Raw genomic sequence first — 16226 nt, forward strand, 5'->3', positions numbered from 1 at the left:
AAGGCCATATTTCTCTGTTGCCCAATCTTCTTTTTCCTTTTCTTGTTTGTTATTATCATTTTTTAATGAAACAGTGAATTATAGTCTTATTTGTTTGTTTGCTTGCTATTTTAGTATTTTGAATAAAATGAGGAGATAAAACATCAGCTTGAAATAATTGGAAAGCATACTACTAATGCAACTGCAAATTCAGAATGTGTCATATTAAAAAGTTTTGAATCCGATCTTACCGAAGAGCCAAACTACATGGGCGCTACCCAAACCAAGAAATTAGATTTGTGGGCCCAAGAGCGGGTCCAGGATATAGTATGTGAAGTCAATAAATTGATTAATCAAAATAAATAAATAAATAAAATAGAAGATGATAATGGTCGGTATCATACTGCAAATTGGCCAAGGTGACAAAAGACCTCTACCTGTAGTGGTTTGGTACCAAACGGGTGCCGTATCTGTCTATCCTCTATTGCAACAGCGACATGAGGACTGACCATTTCAGCCTACAAACGGCAAATAAAAACTAGGACGAGATTCCGTGCCGATTGAGCAAAGATCGTAACATTATGTTTTTTTTTTTTAAATTTTATTTGCTCACTTTATCGTCTTATTATTTGTTTGTGGTACACTATATGATGTGAGGTTTTTTTTTTTTTTTTTTTTTTTCACATTTAAATCATTCTTTCTATTAGTAATACTACAAATATATGTTTTTACAAATTTTGATATTTCTTACTTTAAATTTGATGATTTTATATCTCAATTTTGAAGTCGTTTGAACGACTTCATTCTTTGATCCATGATTTACAATTGAAAAAGAACGGTAATATTAACTATACAATTTTAAATACGAAAGTTAAAGTTGTTATAAAAAAAAATGTATGAGGGACTACAAGTATCAAGGAGTCAAGAACTAAAATTTTTACGCATGCTACGATTAATGTGTATGGTAAAATTGGTAATGTTCTTACACAATTCGGTGATGCCACGGCTGGACGCTTGAAAGTGCTATAAGAGATGAACAAGCAATAGTTATAGCATAGACCCGTCACAATTTACATACTGAATATTCATAACTTGAATTGGGAACATTCAGTATATAAATGTTAAACATTCAATATGTAAATTATCTATTTTGGGCTCGAGTCCACCTTGCAAAGTATACCCGGATTCAACTTGCAAGGTGGATTCATCGCAATTTACATACTGAATGTTCACAATTCAAATTGTGAACATTCAGTACGTAAATTGTACATTTTGGACTTAGATCCACGGAATAATTTGCCAATGTTTTCAATCAACCTCCAAAAATCCGGTTTTTTTTTTTTTTTTTTTTTTTTTTTTTTTTGGGTATGTGACTTACATTTACGGCAAATTATACCGTGCACCACGTACCTAAACGACGTCGTTTTGAGCATTGTAAACTAATTGTCCGTTTTTTTAGAAATCATGTTTCCCCGTTTCGGGCGGCCTCTGTATTTATGTTAATATTTTGTGTATTCCAGGCAATCATTATGTGTATTCTAGGCAACCGTTCTGTGTATTCTAGGCAACCGTTATGTGTATTCATGTTAATAACACATGTTGTGATGTGTTTGTGCATTCAAATGTTTAGGAGGATGAGTTCTGTGTATTTTGTGTCAATATTCTGTGTATTCATGTTATTAACACATGTTGTGATGTGTTTGTGCATTCGAATGTTAGGAGGATGAGTTTTGTGTATTGTGTGTCAATATTCTGTGTATTCTGGGCAAACATTATGTGTATTATAGGCAAACGTATTGTGTATTCTAGATAATGATTATGTGTATTATAGATAATGAATTCCCTGGAGTCATTCGCATCCGCATCCACTAACACCAAAACGACGTCGTTTTACGTACGTGGTGCACATTGCTATGTGCACCGTGGTGCAGGGTATAACGATTGTACATTTACGGGCCGGCTCCCTATACAAATAACAAATCGATAATGAAGTGTCAATAATGAGCTAATTAACTGGTAGCCCAAATTATGCCCACTTACTATTGGGCTTTTCTATATGGGTAAGATATTTTACTAGCCCATATTCAAGCTCCCGTTGTTAACTAACACAAGTAACCGAACCTCAGTTATCAGAACCCAAACTGACACATGGCAGGAGACACGACATCCTTCACCAATCACAGCCGGTAGTCATGCTACCTTCACCACGAGCCTCAACATGACACAATCACCGGCTACTCCGGTTCCTCTATCTCTTCAATCTTCAAGTCTTCATCCGATGTCTCAATTATAAAATTCTCTCTCTCTCTCATCGCATCTCTCCTTTTCCGATCGTTCTCACCGGAGCTCTGGTTATCGCCGCGATCTCTCTGCTTTCCGCTTCTGTAGGTATTACGGCGTGACTTTCTCTTCTAATCGGATTCGTTTCTATTTATGATTTAGTTGCTTGATTAGATGATTTGCTTCAACCTATGCTTGTTTGCCTTCCGATTTGATATTGGATCTGTGCTGCTTTCGTCTTTATGGTTCTATATTTGAAGCTTTTATAGGTTGGAATTCACACACGGTGGCCTATGTGCTTAGCCGTGTTGGTATCTACATCTCATATGTCTTTTACAGTGTTGCTGTGTTGCTATTATTGACCTCTTTCTCTTGGATTTGAAATCTCATGTAAATACTGTTGTTGTTGTTTAAAAATAATAATAATAATAATAATAATAATAATAATGATAAAGGGTTTGGTGGAGTTGTTTCATGCCATTTGATAGCTTTAGAGGAATATCCTATATTAATTGGACTTTGTTTTAATTATATGCATATTTCTAATCACTGCATAGATATACCTTTACTTATCTTTGCTATTTACATTTATCTTGTATGTATATTTGAACAATTAAATAGGTTAGATAACAATCTTTTCATGAAAATGATACAAACGTCATTGTTTAGGCAAACTGCCAAACTGGAGTGGTGTTTCTGAACGTTGATGTTCTTTGCCTAATCCCTACATGGACATGGTAAAGCAAAAATGTATTGAAATTACTAGGTGGGGGAAAGAGGAGTTTATATATTAATTTTTCACCTACCATAGATATAAGTGCAGAGACTGGAGCTCACAGTTTTCCACTTCTAAAATATAGTCTTTGATACATTTGCAATTGTTATTGCTCTTGTAGTTAAGAGGTTAATCAAATTATGAGGTTTATTCAGTGTCTTAACTCCTAATTTTATCTGAATTTGTGCATGTGAGGAGTAAGGTCTTTGCTACTCTTGCAATCTTTTCATGTTATTGCTTTTGGCTTAAAATGTTTACCATATTGCATGCTTTATTTTGGAAATCTTACTTTAATCTGAATTATTGCATCTAAGGGCTGTGGAACTCAAATTTTCTCTCAATGGCAAGTAATGAGGAGGTCGAAGAGACAGCTCCTCGTGGAAATGAGTGGGAGGTTGTATCCCTTACAGCATCAGCATATGCTGCTGCTCCTGGTAAACAGTCTGATTTGAATGATGAGCATAAGAGTAGTGCAGAGTATGAAGCTGAAACTTCTGGTGCCATGTTTATGTCTGGTCACTTTGTCTTTCCACCAAGTCAGCATGAAAATTTGCCATTGGAACCAGAGAACAATCAGATCCAGACTGAACAGGTTGTTAAAAATGAGAAATTTGTAACTGAGGGAGACAGTACAGCAGGTATGAAGTTCGAAGAGAATATGAGCGTTAAAGGATTTGGCTCGTTAGCATTTCCTGGGATTCAGATCTTTGATGAAAATGGAAACATCTTGCCCATTAGTGATGCAGAGTTCAAAGAAGATACAGCAGCAAAAGAATCGGTTTTACACAGCACTGCAATGCTTAGTTCTTTGCATAGTGAAGAACACACAGCTGGATCAACCATTGTTGAGGAAAGCAGTGCAAGTAATTGTCCATTAGAACCTTTTCAGCAAGGATCAGATTCAGGTGTCTCAGATAAGAATAAGCGTGATGATAACCTTCCTTGTCAAGCTTGGTGGAAAAGGCAAGCTGCCTCTCTTGTTGCACATGCTAAAGAGGCAAATACATTTTGGTCAATCTTTGTTGCTGCAGCTGTAATGGGACTTGTGATTCTTGGTCAGCGGTGGCAACAAGAGAGGTGGCAAATCTTGCAACTGAAGTGGCAGCATGGGCTCCATGATGAGGTATATCAATTTAGTTTACAAATAAAAGATGCTGAACGTCTTAAAATCTTTCCAATGGTATTAACTGTGAAGTTGACCAGTTATTACTTAATATAGAAAATCAATGACTACTGTTAAGTTCCTCCCCTCTCATTTTCCTTCAATTTTATTTTGACCCATTTAATCTGAGCATGATTTCTATTGTCACTCTTTGATTTTCCTCTTTCTGTTATTAACTTTTATCTTTTCTTCAGGTTCACCCTGAATAGCTTGCTTAACCTAACCCATAGAGATAGGGAAATTTTAAAAAATGAGTTGTATACTGAAAACTATTTTATTTACATACTCAATATGTCCTGTAAGATTAACAAGGGACACTTATAATGTGCTTCACTTATCAAGTGGGTAATTGAAGTATGTAGACTATAATGTTTAAACCCTGTGCTACTATACTCACTGAAGCATCTGACTGCTAAAGATTACTCTATGAGTGGCCAATCTTCATGAAAATAGAATGGAAGAAAGATTGTTTCCATGAGTGGCCAGAAAGAACTGGCCTGAAAATGAAAGCATTATACGAACTACCCGATGTCAAGTAATCTGGGTATAAAGATAGAGTATATCCTATGGTGCATTGCCACTCAATTTGGCATTGTGTGAATTTTGCTACACCTTTTACCCGGTATATCATGCTGAATATTACTATTTGGGTTCTTAAGTTATGTTGTCACTTGTCAATTCTTGGGCTTCCCACATCTCTAACTTGTGACGCTTTTAATTGTACACCTCTGCAGAGGATTGGCAGGATGCTTGGTCCCTTGTCACGACTTAAAGACATTATTGTTGGCGGTGACCGCAGGGGTTCCTTCCTCAAAGGGAGCAGCACTTCATCACAACATTAAAGGCAGGAGGGCTAGAGCAGCCAAGGCAGGGAAGTGAATGTGATGTGCAAGTTTGTTTGAGTGGCTCTAATTTATGTTCTACTTCTCATGAGTAGACAACTCCTGTAAATACTTGCCTTGATATTACAATCATATTGATGAATTTTACGAGTATTTTCTCTGATGGATTGCCATTGTCACTTCAGGGATAAAATCTCACAGTATTTTTTTTTTTTTCATGTTTAATATTAATTCCATCTTGTCAAAAATCAAAATTTTGACAAGCTGAAATACCAGTTTCTGTCCAATGATAGTTTTCATCGTGCTTGAAAAAGTTACATGGCCACATGGGCAATCCTGATGTGTTCAGTGGATCCCTTTATGTTAACCAAGCAGTATTTTACTTGTCAATATTCTGATGATATAGAACTAGAGCTTTATTTAGTCCTTGTAGTCTACTAGTGTGTTAATTTTGTGGTCTTTTTAATGCTAGTAACAAAGACAGGTATCCTAATGTGCTTGTATTATACACTAGCGTCTTATATCTCGTGACTGCTAGCAAAACAATTTTGAATGTGACTGCTAGCAAAACAATTTTGAATTGGTCAATTAGTTACGTTATGGCCCGACTGTTAGTAAAATAATTTTAGATTGGTCAATTAGTTTAGTAAAATAATTTTAGATTGGTCAATTAGTTTAGTATGTCCCGAGATGAAGTACCATTATATGGTCTATGTAAAAGAATCAAATTTGTTTACTTCCCTTCTCAAAATACATTTTCCATTCCAAATTCAAACTTGTTGAAGCTAATGCAAAAAATCAATGAAAAGTTCTTTCTGCAATTGGTAATGCAGTTTACCTACCACCTCTCCTTCTTAGTAATACCTTATCTATCTTTCAAAAAAAAAAAAAAAAGTAATACCTTATCTGAAGCATCAACTGCTAAAATTTCTTCTCCATTTGGTATTTCTATTTTGTCAGTTTTCTTGGAAGAGTTTACCATATGCTTTAGCTCTAAAAATGGTTCCAATCAGTTCTCAGTTCTGAGTGCATTTTACTCAACTTTATTACCTTTCTGTACTGCATCACCCCAAAAGAGAAGTTCACAAACTTGGAGTGCTACATTTGGCTTAAGAGTTTTAAAGCTTTCATTCTGACATGAGATATAAATATTGGGACACTTTTTTGAAAGTTGAAACCAGCATTACCAATAATAGTTGATCAAGTTCATTCTACCTTAGTACCTTTTATCTGTTAGATGTACACTTAACCACTATAGGCTAACTTCAAGATTTGCTAAATATGATTTTTTTTTTTGAAGATATTTGCTAAATATGATTAAGGTCAGCATTTGCATAGCGAGATTACTTCATATTCAACTCAAGTCGAATCTTGTAGTTAGATTATATTAACAATTTGTTTAACAACAGCCCAACCCTGAATCAAACATTGTAGTTGCATTAGTAATCTGCTTACCAATTGTCCAAACTCATCTTAAATATTATAGTTGTATTAGTAATCCGCTTACTACCTACCTATCTTAATTAATTTTTATCTTGATAACAACGATTGCATCTGATTGGCAAATTATGATTCATAATCAAGTATATATGGCAAATTATAGCAATATTACCCCAAACTGCAATTAAGAAGTTTGACTTGGTTATTACATGTGACAGTTACTAAAACCACACACAGTTAGTCTGTGTTGTTCATCTCTTCTTAAATTCTGGGTTGACCTTGGGTGCATTAGATGCATAGGGACTCGAATTCCCATTCAGCTAAGGCCATTGTATTCTGCTCACCATATCCATGGCTGCAGCATAGTTGACTTTCCATGTTTCAGCCGCTGCAGAAGAGCTTCACGGCAGTGGTGACTATTGGCTCTCTGCAGCGCCCAATTCAATATAGTCAAAAGTCAGCCACTGGCCATGGTTTCCTGATAATGGTTTTACTCCTTATTTGTCTTTATTTTATCATATTCTATTCTAGTAGTATATAAGGATAATGCAAAAAGAGATTGAGTCACGTAACTTAACCTATTGTTTTGAATGCTGTTGGTGGGTTGTTCACCAAGTACTAACCAGCTGCATATTTCATAACAACATTTCAATTCCTTCCCTCTTTTCAACATCCTCAAATTATAAATTACGTCTGTAAGATGTGTTTTGTCTTAACTACTAAAATCATTTTACAGACTTGTTCTGTTAGTTTCAATTAAAAGTATGAGTTGATAGTTAAAAAGGGGAAGATGGAATCTGATACGTTCTCCCTACTACCCAGAGTTTCTCTCAACTAATCCCATTCAATACCCCTTCATTGAATGCAGAAATTTAAGGAGCCAGCGCCTTTCCACTCAGAAATTAGTTGGGAAGAGAGAGGAAATGCTTTTCTTTTTTTTTTCATTTTTTTGTTTTTCCTTTGAGAACCCAATGAAAGGGTTTAGGTACTGTGGATTCCATGTTATAGGTGATTAAATTCACCCCTTTTGAAAGATGGGTGGGGGTGTGGATGCATTTATGGTGGTGGCATCTGATGGTTAGAGTAATAAGTCAGTGAGGAGATGGTGAAATCCAAGAAACAGTCTGGCCTTAGTAATTGCTTCTCCCTTTTTTCTACCCTATAAATCCCCTCCTCTCTTCCCTCTTCTTCTCACATTCATCTTTTTTCCAATTTTCCTCCATTTTTTTTTTCCAAATTTTCACCATTTTGACTCTGGGTGTCCGTACACTTTTCCCTTGTTGAACCACTTGAACTACCCACACCCACCATTATATTCTTTCTTTTTCTGAACTGAATCGAATCTCTCTGATTCTTTGAACCATGGATTTGGGCGTGGCTTTGTTGTTGTTTAGTGGGGTGACATGTTATCTTTTATGGTTCACTTTCATTTCAAGATCCTTAAAGGGTCCGAGAGTGTGGCCGTTACTTGGGAGCTTGCCCGGGTTGATTGAGAACGCGGAACGTATGCATGAGTGGATCGCCGACAACCTACGCGCCTGCGGCGGCACGTACCAGACATGCATATGCGCCGTGCCTTTCTTGGCCAGGAAGCAAGGTTTGGTGACCGTTACGTGCGACCCGAAGAATTTGGAGCATATTTTGAAGACCCGGTTCGATAACTACCCGAAGGGTCCGAATTGGCAGTCGGTTTTTCATGAACTGTTGGGGCAAGGGATTTTCAACTCCGACGGGGACACGTGGCTGTTTCAGAGGAAGACGGCGGCGCTTGAGTTCACCACGCGCACGCTCCGGCAGGCGATGGGGAGGTGGGTGAACCGGGCGATTAAGGTCCGGTTCTGTCCGGTTCTTGAAACGGCTCAGGTGGAAGGTAAACCGGTTGATTTGCAGGATCTTTTGCTCCGGCTCACGTTCGATAATATTTGCGGGTTGGCTTTTGGGAAGGACCCGGAAACGCTGGCGCCGGGGCTGCCGGAGAACACTTTCGCGGCGGCGTTTGACCGCGCCACGGAGGCATCTCTCCAGCGGTTTATCCTCCCGGAAGTGATTTGGAAGGTGAAGAAATGGCTGCGACTCGGAATGGAAGTTAGCCTAAGCAGAAGCTTAGAACAATTAGATGAGTATATGTCGAGCATCATTAAAACCCGCAGAATCGAACTCCAACAAACCGACAACATTAATCTCCACGACGATCTGCTCTCGCGATTCATGAGGAAGAAGGAATCCGACGACAAGGTTCTGCAACACGTGGCGCTCAACTTCATCCTAGCTGGACGCGACACGTCATCCGTCGCTCTCTGCTGGTTCTTCTCCCTCATCATGCAAAATCCTAGAGTGGAGGAGAACATCCTCCGCGAAATCTGCACCGTTCTCGCCGAAACTCGCGGCGGAAACTTCGGAAACGGCGGAGACCTCTCGGCTTGGCTCGACGAGCCGCTGCAATTCGAGGAAGTCGATAAACTGGTGTACCTGAAAGCCGCACTGTCGGAAACTCTCCGCCTCTACCCGTCCGTGCCGGAGGATTCGAAGCACGTGATCGCCGACGACGTGTTGCCGGACGGGACATTTGTTCCGGCGGGATCATCGGTAACCTACTCGATCTACTCCGCCGGAAGAATGAAATCAACATGGGGAGAAGATTGCCTGGAATTCAAACCGGAGAGATGGTTAACCCTAGACGGCAAAAAATTCATAATGCAAGATCAATACAAATTCATATCATTCAACGCCGGTCCACGAATCTGTCTAGGCCGGGACTTAGCCTATCTACAAATGAAATCCATAGCCGCCGCCGTGCTTCTCCGGCACCGCCTATCCCTCTCGCCGGGCCACCAAGTGGAGCAGAAAATGTCTCTCACTCTCTTCATGAAAGACGGTCTCAAGGTCAAAGTCCATCCCCGAGACCTAACGCCCATTATCTCCGCCGTTAACATTAGCAAAGCTGCAGCGTTGAATTCAACTAACGGCGTTAATGAGGGAGGTACAGAATCCACAGAAGGGTAATTAAGGTTGTTGGAAAGGTAGTTGGGGGGATTTAAGGATTGGTTTGGTGTTTGATTAAATTCTTGGGAAAGTTGGTAGAAATGGTAGCTGGTGTTCTTGAGGAGCATAAATGAATTGAACCGGGTTTAATGGTTTATGGATCTGACAATGGGAGAGGTGTTCACATGGATGATTAATGTTGTGGCGAGCTGTGAGGAGTTAAGGTTGGCTCCTCATCAGACATAATATAATTCTCATGAACGTACATCTCATCTCATTCATTATTGCAGACAGGGGAGTTAAGGTTGAGGAGACAATCCTCAAATTTTCTGCGTGTATTTACTCTTCTATTATTCTTTTTTCTTTTGCTTATTTTATTTTAAATTATTCTTATTTTATTTGGCATAAGATTACCCCAAAAATTCTTTGTACCTTTGCTTTGTAATATTTTACTACTATTGGGTATGTTGATTCTTTTATCTTCCTTGCATGTCAGTCTGCACTGTTAGCTTTGTTTGATTTGTTTATTATAGGAATTTGCAATTTGGGTTATGGTCTAAGCAAAACTTTCTTTTACACTTTAATATAAAATTGACTAAATGAGAATGTAAAATAACATCAAAATTAAAATGAGTAAATAAGATTAAAGTAATTAGTAATGTAACATAACATCAAGATTAAAGTAATTAGCAATGTAATATAATAGTGAGATTAAAGTAAAAAGGTCTACATTATAATTAATTCAAACTCACTTTTAACAATTCCACATCATACCCTTTAGTCATTAATTGAAATAATCTTTTGAGAAGTTATCAATCACACATTCATTCACATTAGATTGTGAAGTCCAAATCACATCCAATGACAATCAAGTCAGTCAAACTATTATGAGGTAATTAAAAATCATGTTTATATAGTCAAGCACTAAAGTCTCCATCACGCCCAATAACCATTGTGGGGTTTTGGAAATGCTTTTTTTTAGTTATTAGAGAAGACCAACATTAACATTATACTTCAAACAAAATCTTTTAAAAAGCCATCAATCACACTCAATAATCAAGTCCAAGTCACACCCAATGATAATCAAGTCAGTCAAACCATTATGAGGTGTTGAAAGGACTTCTGAGATATTATTCAAGTTAAGAACTATAGAGATATGAATCAAACCCAAAACAGGGCATAATGTACTCAAAATTAAAAGCTATGGATTGCTACAAGGTTTATCCTTTATAGACCCACAAGCTCTTGGCTCACAAGAGCCTCTCAAATTGTAAGAGACACAAAATTTTTGTCAGCATTTTGCACAGCCCCTCTATTTGTGCTTCCCATTGAAGTTCAATCTTGAAACACTATTGCATCTTTTGTTATGTTGATGCCCTTATCAACATAGGATGTTCATACAACTCAATCAAGAATTCTCTCCCCTGTTGAAAAGATGTTCCATACTAATGTGCCTACGATGTAGAGCACGACTGCAACTTTGAACACGTCATCCCATGATCCTGCATCACATTCAACATTCATCGTGTCAAGCAAAAATTAACTGTCATTTAATCCACGCCATTCAGAAAGGCAGGCTGTTATTTAATCCACAACATTCATAAAGGCAGGCTGTTATTTAATCCATGACATTCAGAAAATTATATAGAAGATTGAAGAGCAGCATTATTGTACCCTTCTGTAGTATGTATCCGGTTGCAGCTGTTCCAAAAACACCGGCTAAAACCCCTGCTGTATTCGATAGTCCTAACAGTACTCCCTGCAGAAGTAGTATTTAGAGCTACATCATAAATGTCCCAAAATAAGTCTCAACAGCAACATAGAAAATGCAAGCTATGCGTAAGTACTTCAAAAGTAATTTAACATGAGTTCTGAGCCAGGAATCTACACTTTGGTACCACATGAAATGTACAGGATTAAAACGATGAGAAAGAAACACCGGTCAGCATGCACTAGAAATAACTTACAGCATAACGTGGTCCGATGTCCTGATGATTGGAGTAGAGGCCAGACTGAGAGAATGCATCTGATCCCTGAAGGAGAACATCAGGACAAATAGTCTAAGTTAGGAAAGTTACAAGAACCTAGTCAAGCAACGTATTATTGAGATAGTGCAAACCTGACTGCACGCCATGCACAACACTGCTAAAGCAGGAGTCTTTACATGTTTAAGTTGGGTAAGGAAGAAAGCAGGGCCTAGAAACCCAATTGATTGCATTATCTGCAAATTGAGTCCGTATGAGCTATTAAAAGATATTGACTACTGGACTAAAAACTGCATTACAAGGTCAGTAGCTTCTCTATATGTATATAGATATATGTGAGAATGATATGGAGTCCTTGCCTTGCGGACTGATGTTATAGAGAATCCTTTGCTCACAAGTGTGTCTGCAATCCAACCGCCTATATTTGCACAGACGGCCATAGTAAGCCACGGCAACACACAAAATAGTCCAGATTCAGTGAGGTTGAACTTCAACACCTAAATAAACATCCATAGTTTATCAGAAATGAGTTTAATTTAACAAATTGCCATGAGAGATCAGTTCCAGAATTGGCTGGTTCAGATTGAAGATGTCTGGCCAATGGCCACAGCTATGTTTGAAAACTACATCATTTGATGATGATTGACACAACACAGATATACAGCAGAAAATTAGTCTAATTATATTATCTTTCCAACCATACTTTTAAGGATGAGAAATTAGTGTTCATCCTTAGCATAAAAGTAGCATCATCTATCATGCACTTTATTAATGATGAGAATGCAAATGGGAACATAAACTCAGTTAGGAAAGGCCACATTTTTGCTGATGCTGCAGCTACAGAATGTACCTGGTTATAGTATGTAGGCATCCATGTCAGAAGAATAAATGTTCCCCAGTTATGGCAAAAGTGGGAGACAATGAGAGCCCAGACAGGTGCCTTTGACAAGATTAGTTTCCATGGAATGTTGGTCACAGGTTCTTTTGATATGCCTCCACCCATGATCAGCTTCTTCTCAGATATACTAAGCCCAGGATCCTCTTTGGGAGAGCTGTATGCCTGCAGAAAGAAAATACTGAGGGTCTCAAGAGAACTCTTGCATAAGATGCCATATGGTATAAAATGAGCTCATACAATTGTATAAAATGCCACTGCTGTGATCATACCAAACTTTTATAGTTTATGCCTTAGACCACATGTAGACTTCTAAATGCAACATTTATCAGAAAAGATGAAATAAAGTAATAAGAACATTGAAGAATAAGAAAATATTTACTTTGCTTAGCCAAAATGCAAACCAGATGCTCCCAAGGGAACCAAAGGAATAAAACACTGATGGCCAGCCAAACTTCTGAATCAAAATAGGAGACACGGCTAAGCCTGTGACTGAACCAAGATACATGCCACTATATACTAGTGCAAGAGATCTGCTTCTCTCAGAGACTGGAATCCATTTTGACAGTAAATTATTCATAGCAGGCATAGCAACACCCTGAATAGGAGAATATCCCACATTAGGAACAAGAGGCATTTGCAGTTATGGAACAGTTATAATAGATAACTTTTGGTTATGTGGCTAACCTCTCCAATACCCATGAAGGCGCGCATGATAAGCAAGAAAGGAAGCCCAATTTTAGCAGCAATGGGTGTTAAAATAGTTGCAATAGACCACCAAACTACTCCAAATCCTAGCACTAGTTTCCCACCAAGTTTATCTGCCCAAATCCCTCCAGCGATCTAGACAACAGAATTAGACAAATAAAAAAGAAGTATATAGGCTTGTCTAGCAGAAGATTCTGAAGGATAGCATACAAAATATTTCAGAAAGAAATATAAGCTTTTAGTTTCAGTATATGTATGATTAAAAGCAATTATTCAATTATGGATTAAGAAAGAAAGTCTATGGTCATGAGTTAATTTAATGCCTTTGCTTCTCTGCAATGTCAACTCTCATTAGAATCCACAAGCAGTGAAACTTGAATAGTGTATATCAAAACCATATCCCATAATGAAACAGGTTTTGACAAATGCATACTATAAAATATATAATGAAATTATTTATTCTCACAAACAGGCTGCTTGATTAGATACTACCAGAATTAGAGGAAACCTGTGTGAGCAGATAACCCCAGAAGAAAGAAGACTGAATGAGGCCCACAGTAGCACTGTTCCAATTGAATTCCTTTGACATAGGAAGAATTGCAATGCTCATATTGACCTAAAATCAATTGAACTGATCAATTCTTGCATCCCAATATGGCAAAAAGATGATTTCACGAAGATTGATATTGAAAATTAAAACTCAAGAACTGCAAAGGAGACTTGATAATTTTCTATTTTTAAGGGAATAAAAGAAGTCTATAGCTATATTGTCACGATTTGAGATACAAGTCAAATTGTAATTGTGATATTTCATAAGAAAGTCATATTAAAATGCAAAAATGAGAACAATAATATTAGAAAATCAGACTCATAACCAGAACAAAAGAGAAGCACTCACTCGATCCATGTTGCATAACAAAAAAGCAGCAAAGCAGAGCAATACTATCACCCATCTTTTTGGGAACTGCTCCCACCAAGGCTTTGCTTGCTCAGCTCCATCTATCAGAACAGCTTCTCCATCTGGAGACACAAAAGACTCCAATGCCCCTGTTATGCCATATTCCTCAGATGTAAAGTCAGCATGTGCCCTTCTTGGAGCACCATACTTCATCCTCTGGCTTTGTTTGTTAAAAAAACAAAGATTATCCAGCTTCCTTGATTGGATCCAACTTCTCCCAGATGAAGTAGCTGCTTGACAACATGTACATCTTCTCAATCTCTGCCTAGGACTGATGACACGAAGCTCTATGCCTAATTGGCTAGGTTGGCAGCCTTCACCTTGAAATGGCAATGTTGATCTGCATGATTAATTTACCATTTGAGACATCAGAGATATATATACAGCCAGAGCATGAGTAATTTTTTCTTGGAAGATGTATCTTATTGAGTACCATGGCACTATGTACATACCGCATAGCAGCACAGCCCACTCGCACCCCGCCATGAATACTTGTAGACCTTTCTGCTTGACTTGTTATGCCTGGGAATGGAAATATATTAATATTGTACCTAAATACAGTAGTAGACAATATTTGTAATTATACACGTGTGGAGCACATTTCCACACTCAAATTGCACGACTTTTGAGTTGGAAAATTTATGTATACACATATATTGGAATAAGGTTCAAATAGAACATCGAACAACACATGATATTGTAATTAGACCATTTAACCTTAAAAAACTACAATTGAATCCCTACACTAATCTATTCCATGCAATTCATCCAATTCGCAGGTTTTTAACATATCACCCCATTTTTAAAAAAATAATTTTTTTAAAATTATGTTCAGTGGCCTAATTGCTTGCAATTCGATAACATATTTGACACTTATTTCCAGGCATATTTTATCAAGCACAAACAGGGAAAAGCTACAACCACAGTTTGACGAAATTCACACTTTATAAACTGCCAACATCTGGCTCGAGATTATAACAGGAACAGTGAATCTACACTCTAATAAGCTCAAATTTTCAAGCTGAGAATAACAGTAAACGAAAGCTCAGAACCTATAGCACGCCGGCACGAAACTCAAACTCTCACACAAATTCAATGGCTATGTAATCGAAATTGACACATGCAAGCTGCATATTATACACGCATTTCGCTACTCGTACACAAATGTACAGTCCAGATACATGTATTTGTAGAGCCGCAAGTAATAATACCTGAGCCAATAAAAGAGCCGAAATTCCGGTGGGAGATAACGGAGCCGATTGCCATTTCTCCGGCGACTCCAAGCTGCGCCGGTATAGGTACGGTACAATAGCGAGCTTCAGCAAGTGAAGGCGCGAAGCTCTCACACCATTAACAGGACCTTTACACCTTCTGAAATTCTCAGTCTCTCAAAGTGGATAACCGGAATTTAACAAACAATTATATTTTCATTAAAATAGCTGGTAATAAAGGGATGAGAATCTGACACGTGGAGGCACCTCAATGAATGCCCTCCATGCTTCGTAAAATTACCTCGCTTTTTTTGACTTGCAAGAGAGAGGAGAAGAGAAACGGGAAGGGTGTTTTGGGAATTTCCGACGGAAACTACGAGGTGCTCTTTTACCGAAAGGCCCTCGATCCGATATAAGAGCAGCTGTCAACGTAGGGTCAGTCCGAAGGGTAGGGAGGAGAAGTCAAGATAAAGTGCAAACGCTTTTGCACCTTTTGGTATAAGAAAATTTGAGCCGTTAGTTTTATATGAAACCTGGAATATTTTATCGTGGACAATGAATATCCTCTACACCTCTTGGTATATATACATATACATACATATACACGATGATAAGAACGGTATGAACTGTATTAAATGAGATAACTTTAAAAATACAAATTATAAGGATACATATAATGTGAGAATCACATGAAGACTATAATAGAGAAATTATTACTACCTCCGTCCCAAAATGGTTGTCTGCTCGTTTAACGATGCTTGACTGAAGTAATTTTTAATCCAATTTTTCATAATATGAAGTTTAGCATTAATATATAAAATTTATATATTTAGAAACTATATTAAAAGTACTTTTAAACACAAAAAATTAAATTTAAAAAAAAAATTACTAGAGAAAATAAGCAAAGAAGAAAAAATTGATTTAACCAATGAATAGTAAAAAGGACTGGTAAAATGGGACAGAGGGAGTATAAGACTAATAAAGAGTCATAATCTAACTCAATACAATT

The 16226-nt window shown here is 37.6% G+C and overlaps 3 protein-coding genes across 4 annotated transcripts; 2 read left to right on the plus strand and 1 right to left on the minus strand.

Annotated features, from left to right (window-relative positions):
• Positions 1-2209: 2209 nt before the first annotated feature.
• LOC116016964 (ATG8-interacting protein 1-like) lies at positions 2210-5335 on the plus strand. 2 transcript variants are annotated; one of them, XM_031257447.1, is made up of 3 exons: positions 2210-2367; positions 3349-4157; positions 4931-5335. In XM_031257447.1, the coding sequence occupies exons 2-3, from the start codon at positions 3375-3377 to the stop codon at positions 5036-5038; spliced, it is 891 nt and encodes a 296-aa protein (XP_031113307.1). In that variant the 5' UTR covers positions 2210-2367; positions 3349-3374; the 3' UTR covers positions 5039-5335. The 2 variants fall into 2 exon arrangements, with proteins under 2 accessions (XP_031113307.1, XP_031113308.1); XM_031257448.1 differs by having other exon boundaries at positions 2216-2363.
• Positions 5336-7464: 2129 nt separating this feature from the next.
• Positions 7465-9950, plus strand: LOC116014959 (cytochrome P450 86A8-like). Its single transcript, XM_031254934.1, has one exon. The coding sequence runs from the start codon at positions 7841-7843 to the stop codon at positions 9479-9481; it is 1641 nt and encodes a 546-aa protein (XP_031110794.1). The 5' UTR covers positions 7465-7840; the 3' UTR covers positions 9482-9950.
• A 536-nt stretch (positions 9951-10486) lies between these two features.
• Positions 10487-15400, minus strand: LOC116015165 (ascorbate transporter, chloroplastic). Its single transcript, XM_031255189.1, has 12 exons — positions 15218-15400; positions 14459-14528; positions 13947-14346; positions 13557-13664; positions 13028-13183; positions 12723-12938; positions 12296-12505; positions 11805-11942; positions 11580-11681; positions 11428-11493; positions 11135-11219; positions 10487-10962 (listed from the first exon to the last, which is right to left on the minus strand). Exons 1-12 carry the CDS (start codon positions 15270-15272, stop codon positions 10865-10867), a joined length of 1704 nt encoding a protein of 567 aa, XP_031111049.1. The 5' UTR covers positions 15273-15400; the 3' UTR covers positions 10487-10864.
• Between the last annotated feature and the right edge of the window lie 826 nt (positions 15401-16226).

This window comes from Ipomoea triloba, chromosome 4 (genome assembly GCF_003576645.1).
Source record: "Ipomoea triloba cultivar NCNSP0323 chromosome 4, ASM357664v1".
Taxonomy (NCBI): domain Eukaryota; kingdom Viridiplantae; phylum Streptophyta; class Magnoliopsida; order Solanales; family Convolvulaceae; genus Ipomoea; species Ipomoea triloba.

Excerpts from the sequence above, each read along its gene's own strand:
- LOC116015165 (XM_031255189.1), bottom strand. The coding sequence starts at position 15,272 with ATGGCAATCGGCTCCGTTATCTCCCACCGGAATTTCGGCTCTTTTATT. Across the intron at positions 13,184-13,556 it reads GGGGTTATCTGCTCACACAG|ATCGCTGGAGGGATTTGGGC; the intron begins GTTTCCTCTAAT and ends TCTGTTGTCTAG. Across the intron at positions 11,682-11,804 it reads CTATAACATCAGTCCGCAAG|ATAATGCAATCAATTGGGTT; the intron begins GCAAGGACTCCA and ends CTCAATTTGCAG.
- LOC116014959 (XM_031254934.1), top strand. The coding sequence starts at position 7,841 with ATGGATTTGGGCGTGGCTTTGTTGTTGTTTAGTGGGGTGACATGTTAT.
- LOC116016964 (XM_031257447.1), top strand. The coding sequence starts at position 3,375 with ATGGCAAGTAATGAGGAGGTCGAAGAGACAGCTCCTCGTGGAAATGAG. Across the intron at positions 4,158-4,930 it reads AGCATGGGCTCCATGATGAG|AGGATTGGCAGGATGCTTGG; the intron begins GTATATCAATTT and ends ACACCTCTGCAG.